Raw genomic sequence first — 12375 nt, forward strand, 5'->3', positions numbered from 1 at the left:
ACAGGTTGAGAACCATTGGTCTAGCAATTGGGGCTGAAATTGACACACCACCTTGCATTCTTGATTGCCATTTTGCTTTTTCAAATTTAGGGGTGCCTATGAAGCTGTGCCAAGAGCCCCCCCTAAAATGCTGGGCAGGCTACTTCCAATGACAATGGGGTGAGCCAAGGAGGGGGGTAGCAAGGCCAGGGGGGTCCATCACCCCAAAGGCCTAGGTCCATGCCCTTGTAAATCCAGTCTCCCTCTTCATGACCATCTTCCCAATCCAAGTTGGAAGAGAGGAAATCCTAGTGGGTCAGTGGGCTGGAGGGAGGGGGGAGACTTCCCCAGTTCCAGCCCCACTTAAAATATTTACCATTTGCTGCTCCACACTCATTGTCCAAAACGGCCTCTCCCCTCTGCTCTATATTTCCAATAATTACAATTTATTCCAAAAGGGATACACTATCAATTTGGAAACTTTGTAAAACCCAAAAAGGAAATTTAAAATAAACACCATCAGCAGAGGAATAAAAAAAAGCTTTATAAAGGACTAGGGGGGGAAAGCATTCAAGACGAACTATGGGAATTTTGTACTACACCCCCCCCCCAGTGCAGAAAGTGGACAGACTCGAACACTGGGCGCTATCTAACAAAATGAAATTCAATGGTGAAAAAAGTAAGGATATACATTTAGGCAAGAAAAACCAAATGTACAGGTATAGTATAGGGGGTACCTTGCTCAATAGTAGTAACTATTGAGTCCTAGTGGATAATCCCTTAAATAGGAGCCAACCGTGTGCTGCAACTGCCAAAAAGGCCAACACAGTGCTAGACTGCATTAACAGAGGGAGAGAATCAAGATCACGTGAAGTATTAATACCACTTTACAAGGCCTTGGTAAGACCACACTTGCATACGGCATCCAGTTTTGGTCACCACGATGTAAAAAAGATGCTGAAACTCTAGAAAGAGTGCAGAGAAGAGCAACAAAGATGATTAGGGGACTGGAGGCTAAAACGTATAAGGAACGGTTGCTGGAATTGGGGATGTCTAGTTTAATGAAGAGAAGGACAACAGGGGATAGGATAGCAGTCTTCCAGTATCTCAGGGGCCGCCCCAAAGAAGAGGGAGTCAAGCTATTCTCCAAAGTGCCTGAAGGCAGGACAAGAAGCAACGGGTGGAAACTAATCAAGGAGAGAAGCAACCTGGAACTAAGGAGAAACTTCCTGACAGTTAGAACAATTAACCAGTGGAACCACCTGCCTCCAGAAGCTGTGAATGCTCCAACACTGGAAGTTTTTAAGAAGAGACTGGACAGCCATTTGTCCGAAATGGTGTAGGGTTTCCTGCCTGAGCAGGGGGTTGGATTCAATGACCTCCAAGGTCCCTTCCAACCTTATTATTATTATTATTATAAATGATTGGTGAAGGTTACAAGACTTTGCAGAGATAGCTAAATTAAATTATTTGGTTAGGGAAAAGACAGTATTTACATTCAGGGCTGGCTGGCAACGCCTTAGAAATGTTTTGCATCAAACAGACTCAAAAAAAAATGAACTCATGATCGGCGGTTTTGAAAATTAGAAAATAAAAACCTAGATACTAACTAGGACAAAATGGCTTTCAAATTGTAACTACAAGAGTTCATTTAGCGACCGTTTGAAGTTATAACGGCAATGGAAAAAGGGGCTTATGACTGTTTTTCAGCTTATGACTGTTTTTCAGCATCCCCCATTGTCACGTGATTTACATCCAGACGCTTGGCAACGGGTTCATAGTTACGACGGTGTCACGTGATCCCCTCTGACGATCTTTTGACAAGGAAAGTCAGTGGGGGATAGCTACATTCACTTAAATTGCAGTGATTCGCTTAATAGATGTGGCAAGGAAAGTCATAAAACGGGGCAAAACTGACTTAACCAATTTCTCATTTAGCAACATAAATTCTGGGCTCCGTTGTAGGTCGAGAATTACCTGTATAGACCAGTGTTTGTCAACTGTGGCCACTTTAAGACTGGTGGACTTCAACTCCCAGAATTCCCCAGCCAGCCATGCTGAGGGGAAAGGGAGAGGTTTCCAAGCTGAGCCAGGCTGGCTGAGGAATTCTGGGAGTTGAAGTCCAGGAGTCATGAAGGGGCCAAAGTTCCCTCATGCTGGCTGAGGAATTCTGGGAGTTGAAGTCCAGGAGTCATGAAGGGGCCAAAGTTCCCTCATGCTGGCTGAGGAATTCTGGGAGTTGAAGTCCAGGAGTCATGAAGGGGCCAAAGTTCCCCCATGCTGGCTCAGGAATTCTGAGAATTGAAATCCACCAGTCTTAAAGTGGCCTAGGTTGGATACCGCTGATCTACGCCTTCAGGTTGGAAAGTTCTGCCAGAGCAACTGTGCTGAATTCTCCCTGCCTATCGCTAGTCCAGCTCACCGTTGTGCTTTGAAAGATTTGGTGGGCTGGAGAGACAAATTCCTGACACCCACAGCAGACAGAGACACAGCCTCACAAAAAAAAAAAACCAAAGAAAAAAAAAAAACACCGCAACACAGCAAGAAGGAAGTGGTGCATCTTCCCTTCTTCAGCAAATTCCTCCACGCAAGTATTGTCAGCCACAAGACCTGAAAAGGCCCGTTGTTCGCCTCACTCATTGGCAACTTCATCTAAATAAATCTCAAAATTCTGCTCCCTAGAAGCATCCATCTTTCCTCCCACCTTACGGGTAGTCCTCCAGTTACACCCACTCGTTTAGTGACCTTTTTTTCAAAGTTCCAAAAATGACTTAGGATCGTTTTTCACACTGCGGCATTCCTGTGGTCCAAATTCGGACGCGTGGCAACTGAGCAAAGCTCGCCTAGCAACTGTCTTGCTTAATGGTGAAAAGTTTGGGCTCAGTGGTAGACATAAGTTGAGGAGTGCATACCGGTATTTCACTTCAGCAACGCACGAAGGGAGTCGCTGTGAACGCCTGAGGCAGCACTGCCTTTCAGTAAAGGAGGTCCTTGTTTAGTGACCACGATTGGAACTTGGTTGATAAGTAACCTCCTGTTCACTTAGAAGGAAAACCATGACGGTGCTTGCAATCTTTTGCTTTAGAGACCTGCAATGGTCGTAAATGAGAGGATTGGTCGAAAAGTTGATTTTTTTATCACGGTTGTTAATGAATGGTTGCTAAGCGAGCACCTGCCTGTAACATAAAATCAGGGATGTTGGCTTGCAGGTTTTCGACCTAGCGAGGCTTATTCAGCTTTTTAATAATCGTCTCAAAAACTGCTGTATCTTTCGACCCAACTGAATTTATTTCAAAATATCTGAGAAAAGGCAGGCGTGTCTGTTTCAAGCTCTCTCTTCGCCCTCCGTTTCTGTTCCAGCCCGGACAGTCCTCGGCTTACGACCACAATGGGGATTGGAACTTCTGTTGCTAACTGATGCAGCCGTTTCGTGAGTCGTGCCCTATTACTTTAAAACCTATTTTGTCATGGTTGCTAAGGGAATCGTGCCATGGTTAAGTGAATGCCTACTGACTATGCTTGAGGGAGGGAAAATTGCCAATGGGGATCACGTGACCCCGGGGGACACTGTGACCGTCCTAATTATAATGATTATAAACCATGTGCTGGTTGCCAAAGCACTCAAATTTGGATCACATGACCCTGGGGAGGCTGCAGTGGTCATAAGTATGATAAAAGTCACTTTTTTTTTCAGCAGTGTGGTAACTTTGAATGGTCATTAAAAAGACAGTCGTAAGAGAAGGACCAGCTATATGCTCTTTAAGCATGCAAAACTAAGGAGAGCTTAATAATAATAATAATAAAGTTGGAAGGGACCTTGGAGGTCATTTCGGACAAAGGACTGTCCAGTCTCTTCTTCAAAACTTCCAGTGTTGGAGCATTCACCACTTCTGGAGGCAGGTTGTTCCACTGGTTAATTGTTCTCACTGTCAGGAAGTTTCTCCTTAGTTCTAGGTTGCTTCTCTCCTTGATTTCCATCCGTTGCTTCTTGTCCTGCCTTCAGGCACGATCTAGAAAATAGCTTGACTCCCTCTTCTTTGGGGCAGCCCCTGAGATACTGGAAGACTGCTATCCTGTCCCCCCTCGTCCTTCTCTTCATTAAGCTAGACATCCCCAATTCCAGCAACCGTTTCTCATATGTTTTAGCCTCCAGTCCCCTAATCATCTTTGTTGCTCTTCTCTGCACTCAACATCTTTTTTACATCGTGGTGAACAAACATCCATCTGCCCATCATCTTACAGAACCAAAATGAGAAATAATTTTAATCCGGTCAAAGAAGAAATCCTATCTTCGTGTCCACTACTTGTGCAAAAAGTCTCCCCCCCCCAAAAAAAAAAAATCAAGGAAAAAAAAAACCCCTATATAAAACTATCCCAAACACAACGCTTTTTTGCCAACATGTTGGTTAAAACAACAACGTTGTCTCTTGGGAAAGAAAGCCCAATAAAAAAATGAACCGACTCTTGTCTGCTCAAGATTACAAATAACCTCAATAAAAATGTGACAGGGGAAAGATTTTCAGCTCTGGGTTCGCAGAATCGGGGTGCGCCACCAGCCCAGGTGACGCACAATCCAACTGAAACACACACACACACACACCCCTTTGTGATTTTTTAGCATATGCACAAACAGGCACAGGAACAGCTGCAAACTGGGATTCTGCCTCAGGACAAAGTCCAGATTGGGATAAACAAAGCTTACTGTCGCGTCACGTCACGGCCTATATGATAGGCAGAGAGAAAGAAGCTACAGGTGGTCCTTGACTTACAATGGGTTGCTTAGCGACAGTTTGAAGCTATGACAAACATCCCTGGGGGGCATTTATGACCTGGATGCCCCCCCTTCCCCCCACGTGGTTACATAGCTGCATTTACAGTCATTTAAAGCACATTTTACAACCTTTTCAGCAAAACCGGCAAACATCAAACCATTGGTTCACTTAACGACTATAGTGTTCACTTAATGCTCCTGGAATTGGGTATGTCCAGTTTAATGAAGAGAAGGACGAGGGGGGACATGATAGCAGCCTTCCAATATCTCAGGGGCTGCCCCAAAGAAGAGGGAGTCAAGCTATTCTCCAAAGTGCCTGAAGAAGGCAGGACGAGAAGCAACGGATGGAAACTAATCAAGGAGAGAAGCAACCTGGAACTAAGGAGAAACTTCCTGACATTTAGAACAATTAATCAGTGGAACCACCTGCCTCCAGAGGTGGTGAATGCTCCAACACTGGAGGTTTTTAAGAAGAGACTGGACAGCCATTTGTCCGAAATGGTATAGGGTTTCCTGCCTGAGCAGGGGGTTGGACTAGATGACCTCCAAGGTCCCTTCCACCTATTATTGTTGTTGTTGTTGTTGTTGTTGTTGTTGTTGTTGTTGTTATTATTATTATTATTATTATTATTATTATCAGGTGGGGTACCCTAGGCATGACTGTCACAAGCTATAACCCTAACAGACAGCCTCCATTATTACCTGTAATTCTGTATTTTTTGGAGATTGGCCTCTGACTGTTTTCATACCAGCCAAAATGCACTCTCATGCAGGGATTACTTAAAAAAAAAAATTCAGGTAGTCCTTGACTTATGACCACAACTGAGTCCAACATTTCCGTCGCTAAGTAGTTGTTAAAGTGAGTTTTGCCCTATTTTACGACCTGGCTTCCCCCACTGACTTTGTCCGTCAGAAGGGGATCATGTGACGACCAGGGACACTGCGACCCTCGTAAATGTGAAACTGGTTGCCGGGTATCTGAATTTTGGTCACGTGACCGCGGTTGTAAGTGTGAAAAACAGTCACAAGTCACTTTTTTCAGTGCTGTTGTCATTTTGAATGGTCACTAAATGCATGCTTTAAGTCCAGGATTGCCTATACTTTTTCCAGTGCCATTGTTAGAATAGCTGTTAAACGAATGGTCATAAAGTGAGGAGTACCTGCAAGGAAGGCCACACCTGGAATACCTGCATCCAGTTTTGGTCACCACATTACAAAAAAGATGTTGAGACTTTGGGAAAAGGGCAAAGAAGAGCAACTAGGACGATTAAAGGCCCTCTCAATTCCTGACAAATAGATGGCGAAGAAATGGAGGTAGTGACAGATTTTATTTTTCTGGGCTCCAAGATCACCTCAGATGGGGACTGCAGCCAAGAAATTAAAAGACGCTTGCTCCTGGGAGGAAAGCTATGGCAAATCTAAACAGCATGCTAAAAAGCAGAGACATCACCCTGCCAACAAAAGTGCGTATAGTCCAGGCCATGGTTTTCCCAGTTGCAACGTATGGCTGTGAAAGTTGGACCATAGGAAAGACTGAGCGCCAAAGAATGGAGGCCTTTGAACTCTGGTGCTGGAGAAGACTCCTGCGAGTCCCTTGGACTGCAAGGCAATCCAACTGGTCAGTCCTGGAGGAGATCAACCCCGACTACTCTTGAGAAGGCCAGATCCTGAAGTGGAAACTCAAGGACTTTGGCCACCTAACGAGAAGGAAGAAGGGCCTGATGCTGGGAAAGATGGAAGGCAAGAGAAGAAGGGGACGACAGAGAAGGAGGTGGCTGGATGGAGTCCCTGAAGCAGGAGGCGTGAGCTTCAATGGACTCCAGAAGATGGTAGAGGACAGGAAGGCCTGGAGGAACATTGTCCATGGGGTCGCAATGGGTCGGACACGACTTCGCAACTAACCACAAGTCTAGAGAAAAGAAGGACGAGGGGTGACATGATAGCAGTGATCCAGTATTTGAGGGGCTGCCCCAAAAAAGAGGGAGTCAAGCTATTCTCCAAAGCACCAGAAGGCAGGACAAGAAGCACCGGATGAAAACTAATCAAGGAGAGAAGTAACCTGGAACTGAGGAGAAACTTCCTAACAGTGAGAACAATGAATCAGTAGAACAGCTCGCCACCAGAAGTTGTGGGTGCCCTGGAGGTTTTCAAGAAAAGACTGGACAGCCACCTGTCTGAAATGGTACAGGGTCTCCTGCTTGAGCAGGGGGTTGGACTAGAAGACCTCCAAGGTCCCTTCCAGATCTATTCTGACTGAAGTCATACTACATTGTGGCTTAGCATTCACACAACATGAACAATCCAAGCATTTCCAGGACACAACATGAGTTGCACCATTTTACTTAGCTCACACACTTTGCAAGCCCAGCACGGACTCAATTTGCACAGTCCATCCCAGCTACACAACAGCAGAGAAGGAGAGCGCCTAGATTAGAAAACCAGTTAGAAAAATTCCTCTATTGGTTTATTTCAAAGGATGTTATTTATTTTATCTTACCTCCCCCAGCAAGGGAGGGGAGGATGGGGAACAATCCAGCTCACTAGGCAATCTCTTTTTTTTAATCAGGTTGTATTCAACCGCAGCGCAATTACTCCAAAGAGAAAGTTAGATTTCAAAAAGTGAGAACTTTGGGGTCACCCTACTTTATGAAAAGATGGAGGGACCTCGGTATGCATAATCTATAGAATTATGGGGAACAATTACTGTCTTCCGATATTTGAGGAGCTGTCACAGAGAAGACGGGGGGGGGGATCAACCTAGTTTCCAAAGCAGGACAAGAAGCAACGGATGGAAACTCATCAAGGAGAGAAGCAACCTAGAACTAAGGAGAAACTTCCTGACAGTGAGGACAATCAGCCAGTGGAACGGCTTGCCACCAGAAGTTGTGAATGCTCTATTGCTGGAGGTTTTTAAGAAGAGACTGGACAGCCATTTGTCTGAAATGGTATAGGGCAGGGGTAGGCAAGCTTGGCTCTTTTATGACTGGTGGACTTCAACTCCCAGAACTCCTGAGCCAGCCACGCTGAGGGGAAAGGGAGAGGTTTCCAAGCTGAGCCGTGCTGGCTCAGGAATTCTGGGAGTTGAAGTCCACCAGTCATGAAGGGGCCAAAGCTTCCCCCCTGCTGGCTCAGGAATTCTGGGAGTTGAAGTCCCCGAGTCATAAAAGAGCCAAGGTGGTCTACCCCCGGTATAGGGTTTCCTGCCTGAGCAGGGGGTTGGACTAGATGACCTCCAAGGTCTCTTCCAGCCCTGGGATTGTGGGATCCTGCAACACGGGACTTCTAGTTCCAGCAGCGAGGCGTGGAGAGCGAGGAGGTTGGCACACGCAGCCCTGCCAACGTTTCCTTCGTGTTCTCACCAGGGGCCTCTGCCAGCGCTGGGAGGGCGCCAGGTGGCGGCTATAATGAGAGGGCTATAAAAACAGACCGGTTTATTTTATTTTTTTCTCCACCGGGCTTTCTTGACCAGCTCAACAGCTGCCAATGTCCAGCGGTCTCTTCTTCATCTGCCCCACCACCAGCGGAACACGCTGTGCCCAGTTGGGAGGAGAAAAAGCCTTGTAGGAAACAAGGAAAAACTAGCTAAGGCCAGGCCTGGCACTGCTCCCTCTTCTCTCCATCTCTGGTGCCCACCCACCCCCCCCAATCCCAGCAGCCACCCAGGGCTTGAAGCCACTGTGTGTGTATGTGTGTGTGTGTCAAGGATGGGGTCTGTCCCTGGACAAGCAGGACTGGCTACATGGCCAGAGAATCTTAGGCTGTGTGTGTGTGTGTGTGTCAAGGATGGGGTCTGTCCCTGGACAAGCAGGACTGGCTACATGGCCAGAGAATCCTAGGCTGTGTGTGTGTGTGTGTGTGTCAAGGATGGGGTCTGTCCCTGGACAAGCAGGAATGGTTACATGGCCAAAGAATCCTAGGCTGTGTGTGTGTGTGTTGTGTGTGTGTGTGTGTGTGTGTGTGTGTGTGTGTATCCCTTCCGGCCACTTTCCTCTCCCATTTGGAGGAGCAGCAGCTGCTGCAGCCACTTGTTGACCCCCACACTTCCAGCGGGAGGGGCTGGGCCCACCGCCTGCTGCAAGGAAGGCAGGGACAAGCCCAGAAGGAAGCTGGGTTTTCCTGGGGGGGGGGGCTGTATGTGTGTCTCTGAGTGTGAGACAGAGGGAGGGAGAAACGGAGGGAGCGAAAACGGAGGGAAATAAAGAGGGAGAGGAGGAGAGAAGGGAGGGAGAGAAGAGAAAGCAGAGGGGGAGCGAGAGAGAAAGAAGGAAAGAGGGAAGAAGGGAAGGCAAGGAAGGGAGGGAGAGACGAGGAAGAGGAGAGAGGAGGAAGAGAGAGGAGGAAGGAAAGGAGGGGAGAAAGGAGGGAGAGGGAGGAAGAGAAGAAAAAGCGGAGGGGGAGAGAGAGAAAAAGAAGGAAAGAGGGAAGAAGGGAAGGCAAGGAAGGGAGGGAGAGACGAGGAAGAGGAGAAAGGAAAGGAGGGAGAAGGAGAGAGAATGAGTCTTGCAAAGCTTATTTGGGGACACCCACCCAGTGCCACGAAGAATTCCCCCCCCCTCTTCTCAGCCTCCCACAATAACTATTGGACAATCCACCCCACTGACTGGTGCTCAAATGTTCTCCCCAGGATGGATCCTTTCCTAAACAAAAGTTTATCCTCCGGACCACCCTTGGTCTCCACTTTTACCTCTCCCACCCATCAAATGCTGGGGTGGGGTGGGGAGGGTCCCATCTCACCCACTGGGGATCCAGAGTGGGCAGAGAGAAGCTGGCAGCGCCACCGGGGAAGTCACACACCCCACCTGGATCCACAGTATTCTGGGCAGGAAGAATCTCAGGGACTCGGCTGTCTCTCAGAGGGGGCTGGACTAGAAGACCTCTAAGGTCCCTTCCAGCTGTATTCTGTTCAAAGAAATCAGAGGAGGGGGGCCAGATATGGTGGAGGCAAGAGCTGTGTCTCCCCCCCCCCCCAGCCTCTGAAGCTGCTCCCTCTACACAAGGCTAGGAAGCCTGACACGGGGCTCAACAATTTCGCCAACTTTTTAAAGACTTGTGGACTTCAACTCCCAGAATCCCCTAGTCAGCGTAGCTGGGAGTTGAAGCCCCCAAGTCTTAAAAGTTGCGGAGCTCGGAGACCGCCTGGAGACCCCCTGGCTTAAAGTGCCCAGCTGGCTCCCGAGGATTGGGAGATGAAGACCCCCAACGCACTGCCCAGGGCCGAGGTCCTTCCAAACCCACAGGGTTGCAGGAACTCAGCACGTGAGGAGGGGGCAAAGGCGAGCGATTAGGGAGCTCTGGGACGGTCCTCAACCGTTTGGGACTTTGGCTCCGCGCACAAGCCTGGAAAACGTGCAGCGGTGCAGAACCGGTTACCGGCAGCTGGGTTAAAATTAAAGTTAGAATCAAAACTGCTTCCCTAAACTGGCCTTCTCTTGCACAGGCGAGCAGTTGCAAGGAGGTTTTGTGGCCTGGGGGCTGGGGGGGGGGGCAAGAAACGCAGGCGGCCCTTCAAAGCACCGGAGGAGCGGCAGAGCAGCGCGGCCGGAATCGGGACCCGCGGCTACACCGGGGAGGGGGCGCGAGCAGGGTGGCCTCTGCCTGCCGGGGTTCGCCCAGCCCGTCCCGGGAGGCTGACATTTCTGCAGCCGAAAAGCTCGTCTCGGATTCCATGGCGGAAGGTCACCCCCGGGACTCCAGCGCCAGGCAGGGCTGAGGGGGGGGGGGAGGGAGGGAGGAGGGAAGGAGACAGGGAGGAGAAAGGACGAATGGGGAGAGGGAGGGAAGGAGGGAGGGAAGAAGGAGAAAGAGAGAAGGAAAGAAGGAAGGAAGAAGAGGGAATGGAGGCAGGAAAGGAATGGAGGCAGGAAAGAAGAGAAGAGGAAAAGAGAGAGAGAGAGAGAGAAAGAAAGGAAGGAAGGAAGGAAGGAAAGAGAGAAGGAAAGAAGGAAGAACAGGGAATGGAGGCAGGAAAGGAGAAAGGAGAGGAAGAAGAGAGAGAGAGAGAGAGAGAGAGAGAGAGAAAGGAAGGAAAGAAAGAAAGGAAGAAAGAAAGAAAGAAAGAAAGAAAGAAAGAAAGAAAGAAAGAAAGAAAGAAAGAAAGAAAGAAAGAAAGGATAAAGAAAAAGAAAGAAAGAAAAAAGGGAAAGGAAGGAAGAGAAAGAAAGAAAGGAAAGAAAGAGAAAGAAAGAAAGGAAGGAAGGAGAAAGAAAAAAGGAAGGAAGGAAGGAAAGAAAGTAAAAAGAAAGGAAGGAAGAAAGGAAGGAGAGAGAAAGAAAGAAAGAAAGAAAGAAAGAAAGAAAGAAAGAAAGAAAGGAAGGAAGGAGAGAAAAAGAAAGGAAGGAAAGAAAGAAAGAAAGAAAGAAAGAAAGAAAGAAAGAAAGAAAGAAAGAAAGAAAGAAAGAAAGAAAGAAAGAAAGAAAGAAAGATCGGAGGCTTGGCCAGACCCCGCTCCAGGCTCCGAGGCCGCCGCCACGGAATGCCCAGCCTGGGGGCGGCCGGAGGGGGGGCGGCGGCGGCGGGGAGGGGGTCTTCGGCAGGCGATCCCCAGGCGCGCCCCGTCCCTCCCTCCCTCCCGCGCCCCGTCCCCAAGGCGGCGCCCGCGGGGCCCCGGACTCACAGCACGCAGAGGGCGAAGGCGCCGGCCACGCTCTCGCTGTCTCGCACCAGGAAGCTGCCGTCCCGCCCGGCCCGCGCCAGCAGCTCCTCGGCCGCCGCCCGGCTCAGGTCCTTGTGGTACCAGGGCGGCCAGCCCGCCGCCGGAGCGCCCGCGCCCGGGACCCCCGCCGGAGCCCCCGCCGGAGCCGCCAGAGCCATGGGCAGCGGAGGCGCGGGCGGCGCGCAGGAGAGGCGCTCAGCGGGAAAGGCGGGCGGGCCGAGACCCCCGCCGGCCGCCCCCGCCTCGCCGCATGGCCGGCCCGGAGCCCCCCGGCCGCTCAGGGCATGCCCGGCCCGCCGCTCCTCCTCCTCCTGCTGCTGCGCTGCGCTCCGGCCGGGCTGGGGACGCCGCTGCTGCCGAGGGGCGCGATCCGCTCTGCCCGCGCACTGGAGGCGCCCGCCGGGCACGGAGCAGGCCTGGCGGAGGAGGCGGAGGAAGCCGCGCGGTGCCCCGGAGCTTCGCCGGGAGGGGGGAGCAGCTCGGCCGGCCTCCGCTTCCTGGGGCGGCCCCTCGGCGGGGGAGGCGGGGGCGGCGCCCAAAGGGGCGGCCCTCTCCAGCTGGGCGGGCGCCGGGTTGGCGAAGCAGCCCGGCTGGGGCTAGGCGGAGGGCATCGCCCGAGGGGCCGGGGGACGCAAGAGGGCCTCCCCAAAGGCCGGGCCGGGGGGGGCTCCGCTTTTCTCCCGGGCCTTCCTCGAAGCCTCCAGCCCCCTTGGAGGGGAAACTCGGGGGGGGGGCACGTGATGGAGGGGAATTGGGGCGGGGTCTTGCCCACTTGGGGGCGGGGTCTAGCCAATTCGGGCCGGGGTCTCAGGCTGCGCGGATCCTGCCCGCCTTGCAAAAGGGGCGCCCCCGAATCGGGCGGGAAGGGAACGGAGCCCCCCAAACACCCGGACGTTTGAATCCGGAGCCCCCCCTGGCTGGGGAGGAACAGCGACCCCCCAACTCCTGCGTTGGTAGGACCGTTGAATATTTG

At 50.8% G+C, this 12375-nt stretch overlaps 1 protein-coding gene across 1 annotated transcript in view; it reads right to left on the reverse strand.

Annotated features, from left to right (window-relative positions):
* The window catches only part of INPPL1 (inositol polyphosphate phosphatase like 1), a 76824-nt gene extending 64836 nt beyond the window's left edge, over window positions 1-11988 (reverse strand). Inside the window, exon 1 of the mRNA XM_039369754.1 lies at window positions 11364-11988. Coding sequence (XP_039225688.1) covers window positions 11364-11560 — 197 coding nt within the window. The 5' untranslated portion in view covers window positions 11561-11988. The remainder of the gene's footprint in view (window positions 1-11363) is intronic.
* Between the last annotated feature and the right edge of the window lie 387 nt (window positions 11989-12375).

The sequence above is a fragment of the Crotalus tigris genome, unplaced genomic scaffold (genome assembly GCF_016545835.1).
Source record: "Crotalus tigris isolate CLP2741 ecotype Arizona unplaced genomic scaffold, ASM1654583v1 scf7180000021220.622782, whole genome shotgun sequence".
NCBI classification, from domain to species: domain Eukaryota; kingdom Metazoa; phylum Chordata; class Lepidosauria; order Squamata; family Viperidae; genus Crotalus; species Crotalus tigris.